General features: G+C 50.3%; 1 protein-coding gene across 1 annotated transcript; it reads left to right on the forward strand.

The window, feature by feature from the left end:
• The first annotated feature begins 4,276 nt into the window (after window positions 1-4,276).
• On the forward strand, window positions 4,277-15,608 carry LOC118095793 (serine/arginine repetitive matrix protein 2-like). Its single transcript, XM_060282053.1, has 8 exons — window positions 4,277-4,861; window positions 5,105-5,202; window positions 8,416-8,456; window positions 8,656-8,705; window positions 9,426-10,357; window positions 13,120-13,163; window positions 13,280-13,368; window positions 15,309-15,608. The coding sequence occupies exons 1-8, from the start codon at window positions 4,634-4,636 to the stop codon at window positions 15,606-15,608; spliced, it is 1,782 nt and encodes a 593-aa protein (XP_060138036.1). The 5' UTR covers window positions 4,277-4,633.
• Window positions 15,609-16,281: the final 673 nt, after the last annotated feature.

Below are 16,281 nucleotides of genomic sequence, written 5' to 3' on the forward strand. Positions count from 1 at the left end.
AAGTACCCATAGCAAACTACAGTTCCCATGATTCTTTGGGGGGGACATCGTGGGCTTTAAATGTGCACTGGGTGTGCTTTAAATGTGTGGTGTGGCTCTCATACTAGAGAGGGAGCAGAACTTTTCCCTGTCCACTTTCTGCACATCATTTTATACACGTCTACGGTGCTGTCTTCTGTCAAGCTGCTAAAAGGAGAGAGCAGGATGCACAACTATCTGGTCTCGCTCCACTACATTTTGATCCCATGGGTATAGCCAAGGGGGGAGGCGGGGAGCAGCTGCTCCCCTAAATCAAGTAAATAAAAAAAACTAACTGACCAACCGTGTTGCAATAAGCTCGCTTCTGCTCCCCCCAACATCATTCCTGCCCCCCATCATAAATCCTGGCTATGCCCATGTTTGACCCTGTCCCCTTTTACTATTCGTTCAGCTGCCTGACAACAATTGAGCAGCCTGGCCCCTGTTGGACAGCTGATGTCACAATGTGGAGGCTTGCAAGCCAACATTATATTACACTGGGAGAGGGGTGCCTGTCAGTTTCTGGTGAACCAGTTGCAGAGACAAGAGGTGTTCGCAAACACTGATCCTTTAAGTCACAAAAGACAGCAGCTATGAACAAAAAACGCAGCTATGAACAAACACACTCAAGGTAGGAGGAGCTAAGATGCTGGGTTGTTGAGCTGGGTGGGGTGTATAAAATGCAAGCTACTTCCATGAAAATGTAAACCTACAGACTCCATTTTTGATTCTATAGCATTCTAAAGATAATTTCCCAGGGGCGTACCCAGGATCAAAACTTGGGGGGGGGGGGCAAGCCATGGTCGTTCAGGGGCGGGGCCAAGGCACGGGAGGGGAGGGGCCACAAAGTGGGAATGTGGGTGGGGCTACAGGGCCAGCGGGCCCGATGACTCAACAGTGGCGGCTGCAGCCGCTAAATGAACCCCCTAAACTCTCTCACACGAAACCCCCCTGCTCTGAAGCAGGGCCGTCTCTAGGCCCGGGGTGCCAGGGCGCCAGGCCACGAGGGGCACCGCTGCGCCCGCTGAGAGGCGCGGCAGAGGCCGCCCCAGGCGTGCCTCTCAGCTGTTCAGCGGCTTCAGGCTGCTTTCCAAAGGTGCACGGGCCTGGGGCCGCCTCCGCCACGCGCAGGGGCGTCGCAACAGGGGGCGGGCAGCACCCCCTGGCCCAGGGCCGGCCCTACGGCCAGGCTGGGTTGCGCAGGGCTCCGGCCCTCCGCTGCACCGGGAAATGGGGTGGGGTGGGGGCACCAGAGGGATCCGTCACACCACGGTGCCAGGGCGCCAGGTATGCTTAAGATGGCCCTGCTCTGAAAACACCGCTCCCATCCATTTATGGCTAGCCACCCCCCCTGAAAAACCCCTTTGGGCCCCGCTTTCCCTCCTCCAGGTCCCCCTGAAGCCTTGCCAGTTCTCACCCTATATATCTGGGATGGGGAAGGAGCTCAGAGGTCTGCTAGTCCTGGGGGGACATCCCCCCGTGGCCTGGGAGGATACTGGGGACCCCCCCCGCCAAGCTGAGACCCTCAAAGAAGAAGAAGAAGCTGCCACCGCCGGCACCCCATCACAAGGGAGCAAAAGATGGGAAAGGTGGGGTGGCGTAGCGCAGGCGAGCGAGCCCCCCCCCAGCTACGACCCGGCGGCGGCTCCCCTGCCCTCAATGCCCCTCTCTCAGCAGGGGCAGCAAGGGAGAGTGGCTGGGGGGGCATTGCAAAGAAGGAAACAGCAGCCAATGCCAGGAGAGGGCAACGGACGCAGGGGGAGCGGAGAGCTGTGCCGCCCCCCAAGGCAGCTCCTTTCCTATTGCCGGGGGTGGGGGGCAGCGAGGAAGGGTCACTGCCACTGGGCTACTCCTGCCGCCGGCAATCCGGCGCAAACGCCCCCACGCAGCTTCCTTGCAGCAGCCACGACCACCGCCTTCGGGCGCCACCCCCCACTCCTCCTTTGCGGGCTTCTGCCCGCCGGGGCTGAACTGGCTCCTATCGGTGCACTTCCTCTCCCGGCCCAGGAGGAGTCTCAGTAGCAACTGCTAACTCAGGGGGGTAGGGGGTGCGGAGGGGGGAAGGGGGCGATTCCCAGCCCGCGGCGCCGACGATTGCAGTGCAGCCCACCGGGAGGTAGAGCGCGGCAGCGGCTGCAACCAATGCAGGGAGCCGCGTCTCCTTCGCTTGCCAGCCCAGCAGAACTTTTAGGCAGGAGAGGTTGCCGCCCAGCAGGGCTTTCCATTGGGAGGCGTGAAGGCTTTAGTGGGCAGGAATTGGTGCAAATGTAGGCAGGGCAGGCTGAGAGGAGGAGGCGCGGCACCAGCAGCGTTTCCTCCCCCCCTCCCCTCCCGTGTCAACAAGCGGGGCGCCTGCGCAGGGTATTTGCTTCCCTAGTCGGGCCCACAGTTTGGCCTTCTAGGGGGGCAGCTGCACCCCCCTGCCCCATGCTGGGTACACCCATGTAATTTCCCAGTTTTCTGAAAAGGCGTTTTACACACATGCAAAACAACCAGAAGCATGACATGCAAGGCGACTCAGAATTCCTTATTTTGTTCAGAAGTTCAGTTCACGGCCCTTTGTTATATTGATAGTTTTGCTTTCTTTCTTGGTGAACTGACAAGAAATGTTACGTTAGGAATTAAATCTGATGAGCTTAGAACAATGAGTTTGCTACATTGGTCACAAAAACACATACTCAAACCCACCCCACCCCCCAATAACAGAAATGTCTACCGGTATATGTTTTCATTTTATTCTTTTCTTTGAGCTAGTTAGCATTAAGAAAATGTGATATTAACTGAAAAGTATTTTACATACAGCTTTTCTTGTGACCAAAGTCACGCCACAATGGTGCAACTTAAATAGCATACAAGTGTTGGCATATGTGTTATTTAAACCTCTTTTGAGGACTGTCAGATTCCCCCCCCCCGAGAATTTAATAATTATTAGGGGAGCAATCCTATGTACAGTACAAGAAACAGGTGTAAAGAAAGCTAGTGTGTCAACCTGGAGTAAAAGTGCCAGCTCCATTCAGCAACAGAGTGAGCAGAGAGAAAACAAGCTTTTAAAAACTGTTCTAATGAAAATTGTCATCATTTTGACAACCCATGAAATATTTGCTCTTTACATATATTGCCACAGATGGTTGTTCCCCCCACCCCACCCCCAAAATTCATACTTTTAGAGAGAACATCATGGCCCCAGATGAATTATCAAGGTTGCAGAACCTTTACACTGGCCACATCTTTTAAATCACAATAAGAATTAAGCATTCAAACTCCCTGAGGCATACTTCTTGTTTTTGTAGGGAAGATCCAGCCAGTTAACAAACAATTGGAGTTCAAATAATGTTAACTAAAACACAAAAAGGTAATGTCAACACAGAATTACCGCCCCCCTGTTAAAGCAACACACCCTCCCGAAAAATCCTGGAAGCTGTATTTACCCCCTTAAAGAGCTATAGTTTCCAGCCCCTTAACAAACTGCAGTACCCGGGATTCCTTGGAGGAATTCAATTTGGACACACTGGTATGTGCATGCAATCTGTGATCTTAAGGGAGAGGCCTCTAGGCTGGGGGAGGGGTTATGGTGGGATTAATTTTTTCATTTTATTTGTTTGTTTTTATTTCCCTGTCTGTCTCCTAGAACGTCAGTGGAGGAAGACTCCACGTAAGCCCCCCAAAGGCAAATGGGTTCCACAGGGCCGGTCCTCAACAACAGGGAGACTCAAGCAGTTGCTGCGGAGGCCGGAGTATGCTCCATTAGGAAAAGGGGAGATCTTGGAGGGAACCTTTCTACAGGTGATGGACCATTGGTCATGGCTGGGCAGAAGGGAGAGATTTATCTTGCATGGATCCCTGTCGGAGCAGGGGCATCAACTCCCAAGGGCTGAGGTGACTTCAGCCCACCCAAAGAATGCCACAACTACAATTTAGAATGGAGTATGAGAGGTGGGGTGCGCCAAATGTTGAGATTGCACAGGGCGCCACAGAAATGTGAGACTCCAAGATCTGCCACTGCTGGTGCCCACTGGGACTGATAGGGCAGAGAGTCAGGGAGCCCAAACAGGAGGAGGAGCCGGAGGCAATGACCATTTTGTGCCTCCTTCCACCTGGTTTTGATAGCGAGTTGAAGAGACTCCAGGCCCGCAGAAGGCCATCCTTTAAGGAACAGCTGGGGAAATGTCCCATTAGTCACCCCCTGCATTGCCCGGTCAGTTCCAGGTGCTCTAGCTTGTTTGAGGTGCCCATCACCCCTGCATTTGTTCTGTTCTTAGCAGACTCCTTACCCTCCTCTCTCTATGCAGTTAACCAAGACGGGGGAATATGCCGTGATCCACAACCAACCCAATTTAGTTATGGTTGGCATTTTGTCCAGCCGTCCAGGTTTGCTACTTCCAGACATGATGGTCATTGCCCGGGTGAGAAAAGGCATCAGAGATATAGAGGCAAAGGCTAAAGACCTGGAAATCACTAGGTGAGACTAGCACAGCCACCCAGCTCCTGTTCTCCATCGCCCCAAAACCTTCCCAGAGAAACCACCACCACCACCACCTCAGAGGTTCCTAGGCTGAGTCTTTCCTCTGCCCGCAGGCTGATCTCTTTAAACCTGGTGGCGTTTCAAGTGCATAGCATGAATGAACGGCAGCTGAGAGTGAAGATGGCGAATGGCCGGAAATATTATCTGCAACTCTGTGCCCCTGCAGGGCAAGAGGACATCATCTTTCAGCGCTGGCTGCGTCTCATTTACGTCTTGAATGTGGCCAATGGCAGGATCAGTGATCCAATCAGCTTTACGTCAAAGCAATCCGGGCTCCACACGATATGGAAGAGCGCTAGTTTTCGTGCTACGCCTGAGAAGGTCAGTCGCATGAAACAAAGCCCTCTCAAAGTCTACCACATTGGCCAAGCCATCGGTCTCTCTGTTTCTGATGCATACATGCACCATACATTTAAAACCTGCCTTTCCCCCAAAGAATCCTGGGAAGTGTAGTTAGTTTGTTATGGGTGCCTAATCCTCCCCCCCTCCCCGCATCCCAGTCCCTGGCTGCCATCCTTACTGTATCCTTATACATATGCATGACTCGCTGTCTTTCTCCATCAGCATTGGCTTCAAATTGTCATGGCTGAAGAAGACTCCAATGAAATGGTAAAGGAGCAACTGCGTGAAGCCAACCTGGTCAAAAGCACGTCAAGATCCATGTATGTGTTTTGTCTGTATTGGGATTAACAACCCTAAACATGATATCATTGCACGCAGCCCTAGTCTCCAAGTGGCAAAGAGACTCCAGGGGTGCCTGTGCTTACCCAGGGTTCATTGCCTTGAAATGATGGCCAGTGGAGACACTGTTGTCTTTAGGATATACAACCTGAGAGCATAGGATGGATGGACTTAATAATGATGATGATAATAATAATAATAATAATAATAATAATAATCTATTATTTATACCCCGCCCATCTGGCTGGGTTTCCCCAGCCACTCTGGGCGGCTTCCAACAGAAAAATAAAAAACAGTAATCTATTAAACATTAAAAGCCTCCCTGAACAAGGCTGCCTTCAGATGTCTTCTAAAAGTCTGGTAGTTGTTTTCCTCTTTGACATCTGTTGGGAGGGCGTTCCACAGGGCCGGCGCCACCACCAAGAAGGCCCTCTGCCTAGTTCCTTGCAACTTGGCTTCTCGCAATGAGGGAACCGCCAGAAGGCCCTCGGTGCTGGACCTCAGTGTCTGGGCAGAATGATGGAGGTGGAGACGCTCCTTCAGGTATACTGGACCAAGGCCATTTAGGGCTTTAAAGGTCAGCACCAACACTTTGAATTGTGCTCAGAAACGTACTGGGAGCCAATGTAGATCTTTCAAGACCGGTGTTATGTGGTCTCGGCGGCCGCTCCCAGTCACCAGTCTAGCTGCCGCATTCTGGATTAGTTGTAGTTTCCAAATCACCTTCAAAGGTAGCCCCATGTAGAGCGCATTGCAGTAGTCCAAGCGGGAGATAACTAGAGCATGCACCACTCTGGCTAGACAGTCTGCAGGCAGGTAGGGTCTCAGCCTGCGTACCAGATGGAGCTGATATACAGCTGCCCTGGACACAGAATTGACCTGCACCTCCATGGACAGCTGTGAGTCCAAAATGACTCCCAGGCTGCGCACCTGGTCCTTCAGGGGCACAGTTACCCCATTCAGAACCAGGGAATCCTCCACACCTGCCCGCCTCCTGTCCCCCACGAACAGTACTTCTGTCTTGTCAGGATTCAACCCCAATCTGTTAGCCACCATCCATCCTCCAACCGCCTCCAGGCACTCACACAGGACCTTCACTGCCTTCACTGGTTCTGCTTTGAAAGAGAGGTAGAGCTGGGTATCATCCGCATACTGATGAACACTCAACCCAAACCCCCTGATGAGCTCTCCCAGCGGCTGCATGTAGATGTTAAAAAGCATGAGGGAGAGGACAGAACCCTGAGGCACCCCACAAGTGAGAGCCCAGGGGTCTGAACACTTATCCCCCACCACCACTTTCTGAACACGGCCCAGGAGGAAGGAGCGGAACCACTGTATAACAGTACCCCCAGCTCCCAACCCCTCTAGACGGTCCAGAAGGATGTTATGGTCGATGGTGTCAAAAGCCGCTGAGAGATCCAGCAGGACTAGGAAACAGCTCTCACCTTTGTCCCTAGCCCGCTGGAGATCATCAACCAGTGTGACCAGGGCAGTTTCAGTCCCATGATGAGGCCTGAATCCCGACTGGAAGGGATCCAAATGGACTTACAGTATTAGCATCCTAACAGGTCTTGCTTCCCTACTTGGTTTCCAGGGGAGCCCCAAGTCCAGCACGGAGCAGACATGCTTCTGTGCCTCTGGCTTCCAGCATCAGCTCAAGGCACAAACATACCTCTTACACACAGAGCCCAGGACAAGGTGGCCTCCAGGGAGTGGAGGGAAATGCCCACCTCCCTTCCTGGAAAGCACTGCAGCCTAGCTCATTGTCTTTGCGATGCTGATGAGAACATTTAAGCTGGACAGGCCCTGATACGTTAGTCCAGAGCTTTCCAAACTTGTGTGTTGCGATGTTAGTGTGTTGGCTGCAGTGTGTAGGTATGTCGCATGAATCCTCCCCGCGCTCCTCCCCGGACTGGAAAGGGGTTAGTTTAACCTCCAGTTTGCTGGTAAAACTGAATTACTGTGTCGCAAAATGATGCATGTCTAAAAAAGTGTGTCACCAACATGAAATGTTTGGAAAGCTCTGCAGTACTGTAGTCCATTGAAGCAGTACTTTCCCCCCTTCAGCCTTTGTGCCCAATGCAGCTGCTCTGGAGCATGGAAGGAGTTGTATTTCATTTATTCATTATGCTTTGCACCATGGTCTTGTACCTGGCCAGCTACACTGGCTGTTCACATCAGCACAGCTTCATTACTGTCAGATTAGTTTCTGAATGCAGCAGGGGACATGGATGGGGCGGGGATGTCTTTACCCTATGCAAAGGTGTGTATCTCGGCTAGAAATTAGGAATGGTTTAAGCACTCCAATCAGTGCGAAGTTGGCTTGAGAAACATTTCACCCAACAGTATTATCTTATAACAAAACCCAGGAGACATAGGAATTTTGGATAATGTCACGTGAACATGGATTAACGACCCAACTCTGGAAATGCAATGAGTTCACAATCAAGGGGTATTTGGAAGTACTGGTACATTTTGTAGAGAGAACACATTGTCAGGCACCTGTGTTTTGCTCTTTAACCAAAAGGACAAACACAGTTGTTGCTTTTAAGTTGGTGGTCAGGCCACTCCAGTCCTAGGGGGTGGGGGGAGGACTGAGTCTTCAACAATATGCAATGGGGTGGTGAGGGGTAGTGGCGGAGGAGAGGCCTTGCTAGCAAACTTTACAATGAGAATACAGGTAGCACAAGTGTGTCCCTGTTCCCATCTCTGTGAAGTGAGTAAATCTGCTTTCCCCAATGTGCTGCCTTCCAGATGTTTTGGATTACAACTCCCACCATCCCTGACCTTTGACCATGCTGGCTAGGGGTGATGGGAGATGAGGAACAGTGGGGATGAGGCACAGTGAGGCAGTTGCCTCAGGTAGCAGATCAGGACCGAGGAGCGCACTGCTCTCGCCACTGCCTCTGTGCTGCCTCCGCACTGCCTCACCTGCCACCTCATCTACAACCATGTCCTTTCCACACCACAGCTGCGTCTGCCTGACATACTCCACTGCCGCACAGGCCAGAGTAGCAGGGAATCGAGGTGGGATGCCTCAAGTGACAAGGTGTCCTGGGCCCAGCCCTGGTTAGAGTCCAAAACATCTGGAAGGCACCAAGTTGGGGAAGGCTGGAGTCAATGATTCAGCTCTGGTCAAACTGTGGTGTGTGGTTTTTTTTGGTGCAGTTTTCATTCCAGCCTTTCCATTGCAGGGAAAGTGTCCCTGCTGCAAAACGTACCATCCGAAAATCAGGTAAGGATGGAAGGATTGAAGTCAAGGGCCCCGCTCAGGTTAAACATCAGCTTTTATGCAGCTGAGTGTCTGAAGCGGCTGGGGGAACAGGGGTGTATTTCCCTTTTCTACAGACCCCTCTTCACCCACAGGTCTCTCTGGAGCCTCCACAACATTCACTATCTTGCTTCCTGCCTCCTCTCCTTTTCCTCCTCTAAAGGTGTTGCTGGCCGCTCTGCTCAAGAAACCCGTGGAATCCCAGCCAGGGAGGTAAGGACAGTTAAAGAGTCTGAACGTTTCCTTCTCTGACTCTGTAGATGCCATTACAGATGAACCACTGGCTGTCAGACTCGGGGTGCTTTGTGACAAAAAAAAAATGGAACCAATGTGGGAAGCCAGAGCCTGGGAGAAGAGCAGTTTCAGTTCTTCACAAGAAATCAAATGCTGTCCATGTTCTACAATCCATATTCAGAGCTGCTTTATTGGACCTGCTTGCAGGTTTCCTGTAGGCATCTGGTAGGCAGTTGTGAGAACAGGATGCTGGACAAGATGGGCCATTGGCCTGATCCAGCAGGATCTTCTTATGTTCTTATGACCAAGTTACCAAAATATAACAAAATGGTGTGCAAGCTTTTGAGTTCTCCAGAACTACTCTTCAGGCAAGATGTTTAAAAGCAAAAGATCGGGATGGGGGGGGTGCTCCATGTTTTATATTGTAGTACTATAGGCAAAATGTTTTTACATGGTCCCCTGCCCATGTAGTCTAGTGGACTCTCCCACCCAACAGCTAGAAAGCGCTCAGCTGGCAGTGCTCAGGTGACCACCTTCCTGAATGGATTCAGAAAGCAGGAGCTCTAGCTCATCAAGAATTGGGTGGGCCAAGCTTTCCTTGGAAGCAAAGGTATGATAATTGCCTTTTTCTTTCCCTGCCTTTTGGGACTTCATTCCCCACCTAGGCCAGGAGGATAGCATCTCCTTTTTCCTTTCCAGGGGCACACTTCCAGATCACCACCAGCCACTTCTGCCCCAAGATCTCCCACCTCAGTGGCCGCTGGACCTCGTGGAGTGGGTGCTAAGGCAGCCGCGTCTAACCCATCCAGACAACTCAGCTGGCATGATCGAATGACTTCTGGGGAACTGGCCACTTTGGCTGCTCCTTCTAAGTTTGGGAGTCGGAATCGGAGCAGCCCCTCACGTTCACAGACAGCAGGCGTGAAATCCCCAAAGCCAAGCAGGCCACAGACTCCTTTAAGCCCCTCCCCAGAGCAGGGGCGCCCCCCTTCTCAAAGTCCATCCTCGAAGGGGCGCCCCCCTTCTCAGAGTCCATCCCCGAAGGGGCGCCCCCCTTCTCAAAGTCCATCCTCAAAGGGGCGCCCCCCTTCTCAGAGCCCATCCCCGAAGGGGCGCCCCCCTTCTCAGAGTCCATCCCCGAAGGGGCGCCCCCCTTCTCAGAGTCCATCCCCGAAAGAAAAGAAGCCTTCTCTACAACTCCGCACAGATGTGAAGTCCCCAAAGCCAAGTAGGCCACAGACTCCTTTAAGCCCCTCCCCAGAGCAGGGGCTCCCCCCTTCTCAGAGTCCATCCCCGAAGGAAAAGGAGCCTTCTCTACAACTCCACACAGATGTGAAATCCCCAGAGCCTAGCAGGCCACAGACTCCTTTAAGCTCCTCTGCAGAGCAGGAGCGCCCCACTTCTCAGAGTCCACCCCTGGAGGAAAAGGAGCCTTCTCTACAACTCCGCAGGACAAAGGCATCGCTGGCAGTGGGACCTTCTGATCAAGGCTGGGATAATGCGGATGTGAGGCCCTCCAAAGCAGGTGGCCAGATGTCAAGACCTCAGAGCAAAGCACTGGAAACAGAAAAGCAAAGTAGAGATCTAGCTAAGCAAATCCAGTCCAGAAGCGCCACAGGGAAACCACACAGGTAAGCTGGGAGAACCAAGTGGCAACTGGCACTGAGAGCCCTTTCTTCCTATGATCAGAAATCCTGCACATTCAGGATTCTCTGTATGTTCAAAGGGAAGGCACATGGGAGCAGCCTACCACCCTATCACCCCCCATGTCCATTCATTTCTATTCTGTATAACACTTAATGATATCTGCAGTCATATTATTTTCTCACTTCTGCCTCAATGAGATCTAGAAGGTGTTGGTTCAAGGGGAAAATAATATAGAAAAGAGAATTCCTGGATGCCAAAATCCAAGTTTGGGGCAAGTACTTTTTGCTGAGAGAACCCGAGCAGAGATTTAAAGTCACAATATGTGCAGCAAAGTAAAGCGTGGAAATATAGGAAGTTAGACCTTTAAAATATGCCCTTTCAAGTGAAATCCAAAATGTCCCCTTAAAAAGTTTCTTTCCAAAATCCCCCTGCTCCATAGGAAAAAACCACACATTTGGTAAGTTAAAAACGGTTTGCTTACAAACTCTCTAAAAGTCAGATTTATGTGTTTAAAAAAGTTGCACAGACCTTAGTTACAAAGTGGTGAAAGTTCCTACATTATTGGTTTAGGAACCCAAGTATGACTGATCAGAGTCATGCGGTTGAGCTGGAGCAAACAGCTCAAATCTCTTCACCCACTAAGCTTCTCAGGTAGACTAGGGGAGAACAAAAACTTGATTACCTAGTACAGGGGGGGCCAAACTCAAATTCATCGGGGGCCGCATCAGCAGTTTGGTCACCCTCAAAGGGCCGGTTGTATCTGTAGGACTATGTGTCCACTCTTTATTATCATAAATTATTGTCACTGCATTCAATTATTACTGTTTTTTGTAATAATGTAAGTAATAACTAGCTCTGAAAGCAGAAACATAGAATAATGACAAGTAGATATTCAAATGTACAATTATTGTACAATTTATTGAAAAATGATTTTTGGTAACTGCACTGGGTGGTGGAGGCTCGCTAGGGTTTCATGCAGAACCTTTGCAGAGCTACTAGTACCTGGAGATGCTGGGGTCCTTCTGCATGCAGGACAGATGTTCTGCCAGTGAGCCACCACCCTTCACCAAAGGGACTGGCTGAGGTTGACTCACTGGAGCTGCTCTCCTGGTTCCAGGGTTTAAGGGCCAGAAGTATAAAGCAGCATCCTATGTTTCTGAGGAGAGGGAGAGGGAGGGGAGGGGGGAGGAAGGAAGGAAGGAAGGAAGGAAGGAAGAAAAGAGGGAGTGGGAGGGAGAGAGGAAGGAAGGAAAGAGGGGAGAGAAAGAAGAGTAGGAAATAAGGAAGGGAATAAAGAAGGAAAGAAAAAGAAAGAGGGAGAGAAGACGGAAAGGGAGAAAGAAGGAAGGAAGTAGAGGGAAAGAAAGAATAAGAATGAGGGAGAGGAAGAAAGATGGGAAGGACAGAAGGAAGGAAGGAAGGAAGGAAGGAAGGAAGGAAGGAAGGAAGGAAGGAAAGAGGGAGCAGGGGGGAGAGAGGAAGGAAAGAGGTGAGAGAAAGAAGAGTAGGAAAGAAGGAATAAAGAAGGAAAGAAAAAGAAAGAGGGAGAGAAGACAGAGATAAAGAAGGAAGGAAGGAGAGGGAAAGAAAGAATAAGAACGAGAGAGAGGAAGAAAGAAAGGGAAGGGGGGGTCGCCGCCTTGATTCAGCGCCAGAAAAGAGCGCGAAGGGACCCAGGGGCAAAAAGCATTTCCTGTGCAGCGTGAGGCAGCGGGTGTCCGTTTTAGGAGAAGTGCGTAAAGCCTCAGAGTTGCACATTCGTGAGGCTGAGCCGCAGCAGGAGGAGGAGGAGGTGAGGCAAGAGGAGGAGGAGGCGGCTTTCCGGGTCGGTGCCCGGCAGTGCCATGCGGAGAGTCCCAAGCCTCTGGGACGCAGCAGTGCTCTGTAGCACTTTGAATCCTCCTCCTCCTCCACGCGGCGCTGCTGGGTGCTTTGTCTGGGCTTCAGCAGCAGCAGCAGCAGCAGCAGCAGCCGTTTCCAGGCGCCGAGCCGTGGCAGGAGGAGGAGGATTCAAAGTGTTACAGAGCACTGCTGCGTCGCAGAGGCTCGGGGCTCTGTGTGCGGCGCTGCTCCGGCCGCCTTTCTACCCCCCCCCCCCGGCCCCAGCTGTTTGTCGGCGCTTTGTCGGTGCGGTGCTTCAGCAGCAAGGTCCCGCTGCTGGGGCGCGCTGGCTGGGGTGCTCGGCAGGCCACATGACGAGGTCTGGCGGGCCGGATTTGGCCCCCGGGCCTTGTGTTTGACACCCGTGACCTAGTAGTTCCAACGTGAGGGGACATTGCTAAATCTCATGGGCACGGCCAAGGGCAGACAGCTGCTCCCCAAGCCTCAAAAAACATTAAAAAGCCTGCCTCCCCAACAAAAGCTTTCCTCCAGGTTTGTTTTGTTTTGTTTTACATTTTAAAGGAAATGTCCGTGATCTGTGATCTCCCAAAAAACTTCAACCATTTTTTTAAAAAAGTTCAACAACTCTTTCATATGTTAATTAGACATAAGCATGTTGGTTATATACGATCTCACAGACACATACTTCTTTTAATTAAAACTTGATTCCTGGGATTCCAAGCAGGCCAGTAAATGGTCTCAGGCCATTTTAAACCTTAGAAGAAGAAGAAGAAGAAGAAGAAGAAGAAGAAGAAGAAGAAGAAGAAGAAGAAGAAGAAGAAGAAGAAGAAGAAGACTAAGGAATCAATAACTATATGTTTAACTCTTTGTACAAATTGAACTAATTAAACTTCTTTTTTACTAGGAGCAATAAGTCCATGAGCAAATTGGGGAAGGCTCTGAGTTCAGGTAAGACGAAATGCCAATTAAGTGATCTACAGCAATGCTTAGCTCCCATATCCCCCACCATAATGGTCACTGAGAGCCAGGCACCTACGGTACTAATGGCTCCATTTGCTTTGCAGTGAGACAAAGAAGCAGCCCTACTTTCATAACCATCTATAGCGTCCTGTCCTCATCGCTGGAGAGATTGAAAGGCAAAGGTGATTACAAGGTACTGGACTCTAATGTAAGTTGCTAAACCTAACCCACACCATACATTTGAAGTACTCTAATGCAACTTTAAAGATTTTGTCTTCTACCAAAGATTCCTGGGAACTGTAGTACTGTATATGCTTAGGACGCGGAACTCATAGACCTACAATTCCCAGCACCCTGAACAAACTACAGTTGCTAGGGTTATCTATGAGACCATGATATAAGAGTGGTATTAAATGGATGGTACTGGTGAGACAGCAAAATGTGCATTTCAGGTGATGATCTGTGATATTAAATTATTATTCCCATGTGCCAGCCTTCACTTGAGGTTGCAGTCATATATGAACCAGCCCATAGTGTAGAAGTTCTCCCATGCTTTCTTCTTTCTTCCAGGGGCTTCCAGGGATACCTTCTTTCTTCCAGGGGCTTCTTTCTGCATTTATAAACTACTGAAGCTCCAATGGAAATTTGTCCATAAGTGTTAGTTTTACCGCCCCTCCCCAAAACACTTTCCATTTTAACGATAATGACAATAATGATTTAAAATATAATGGGGGTCATAAAATGACACAAATCACAAGGGTTATGGGAAAGGTGTGCTGCCCCACCCATTGCAGCTACATCATGGCCACCAGGCCATGATGATGATGATGATGATGATGATGATGATGACAACCAGGGTAGACAGAACATTAGCCCCGAGCAAAAATGCCGGACTACTGATAGTGTGGAAAGTCAAGTGCAGTTCCACTTATAGCTTACAACAGAAGGGCAAAGGCTGTATCCTGCTTAGGTCCTAAAAAGGTAAAGGTACCCCTGACTGTTAGGTCCAGTCGCAGACGACTCTGGGGTTGTGCGCTCATCTCACTATATAGGCCCAAGGGAGCTGGTGTTTGTCCGCAGACAGCTTCCGGGTCATGTGGCCAATATGACTAAGCTGCTTCTGGAGAACCAGAGCAGCACATGGAACACCATTTACCTTCCCGCCAGAGCGGTACCTACCGTATTTATCTACTTACACTTTGACGTGCTTTCGAACTGCTAGGTGGACAGGAGCAGGGACCAAGCAACGGGAGCTCACCCCGTCATGGGGATTCGAACCACCGACCTTCTGATCGGCAAGCCCTAGACTCAGTCCTAGTAGACAGCTAACAGGGAGAGGGTTTCTCTGCCTAGTCATGCTTGCCTGGCACCATCATTACTATCCTTTAGGTCCCTTCTAGTTACCCAAGCTTTTTAATGGTATCTAAGATCCTGGATGTAGGGAAGCAATGATAAAGAGGACAACCACTCTTTGATAGTTATGATTTATATAGCTTGCATTTGTTAGGTAAGCTGCCTTGAGGCCTCTAAATTGCAAAACAGGATAGGACCACCTTAAATAGATGGTGTGTTGTAACCCATTGTGCTCCCCTGCTCTTGCTTTCAGAAGTTGTAACTGAACCACTTTGAAAGGACCATGTCTTGATGGAGTCCACAGCACATTTGGTTCCCGTCACAGCCCGTGTTGAAGTGATGAGTGAGCCAGGATACTACTCAATAAAGGTTACTTATGTATATAAAAAGAAATTGGAACAACTCGTTGCTATGGATATGCCAAGTATCAGACTATTTTTTAATAAACATAGAAGAAAGAGGAGGAGGAGGTCTTGTTTTCTTTCCTTTTCTGGTTAGAGCCAAACCCAAGCAGAACTCACAAATCATTGACATGAGGCCTTGATGCCTATGACTGTAAGCCAGATGGTCACCCTCAAGTGCAGGGGTCAGCAAACTTTTTCAGCAGGGGGCCGGTCCACTGTCCCTTAGACCTTGTGGGGGGCCAGACTATATTTTGGGAGGGGAAATATGAACGAATTCCCACAAATAACCCAGAGATGCATTTTAAATAAAATGACACATTCTATACTCAGGTATAAGCCATCCCCACACACCGACTCTACCCTCCCTTCTCCACAGCACTGGACGAGCCCCGGCGAGCTTACCTGTGTCTTGCGAGCCGCAGGTGCTGGCAGCGGCAGGACGGTGCGAAAGGGCTCTGGAGAAGGGCTGGCAGCAACAAAGCCCGAATTGAGCCTGCTTACAATGGCGGGCACTGGAGCACTAATGCTGCTGCTGCAGCCCCCTTCCTCTCGGCTCTCGGCAGAGGCAGGGAGAAGCCAGGAGGAGGGAGGGAGGAAGAAGGCGCCGCTGTATGCGCGTGCTGGCACAGCCCGAACGATCAGATCCACGCTGATCCACACAGTGATTCCCGGATAGTCTGTGGGCCGGATCCAAAAGGCAACTGGGCCGGATCTGGCCCCTGGGCCTTAGTTTGCTTACCCATGCTCAAGTGTGACCTGCCAAATGAAGAAATGTTATCACTCCACTTGTGGATAATTTGTTGGGTAGGTGGGTGGGTGAGGTGGAGGGTTGGAGCACCATTAAAATTTTCTCCCTCAGGAGAAAAAGCTAGCTTGGAAAATCCAAATTGCTGCTTGTTCCAACCTAGTGTTTAAAGAGCAAGTTTTTGCAGGGAAAGTGCTGGTACCCAAAAAAGTGCTGAGACACAGTGCTTTAAAGTGCAGACCTGTACCTATAAAGCTTGGGTCAAAAGGTAAATGTGGATAAGTCCACAGCTTTTGACAAAGTATCTTACCCAAGACTCCGGAGTAAGCTTTGCAGTCAAGGAAGAAGAGGAGAGGTCCTTTTGTAGATCAGGAATTGGTTAAGCTGCAAAAAGCAAGGAGTAGGTATGAATGGCCAGTTCTCTGAATGATGAGATGTAGAAAGTGGAGTGCCCTAAGGATCAGTATTGGAACCTGTGCTTTCTAACTTGTTCATTGTTGTCGTTTAGTCGTTTAGTCGTGTCCGACTCTTCGTGAACCCATGGACCAGAGCACGCCAGGCACTCCTGTCTTCCACTGCCTCCTGCAGTTTTGTCAAATTTGTT

The sequence above is a fragment of the Zootoca vivipara genome, chromosome 13, assembly GCF_963506605.1.
Source record: "Zootoca vivipara chromosome 13, rZooViv1.1, whole genome shotgun sequence".
NCBI classification, from domain to species: Eukaryota; Metazoa; Chordata; class Lepidosauria; order Squamata; family Lacertidae; genus Zootoca; species Zootoca vivipara.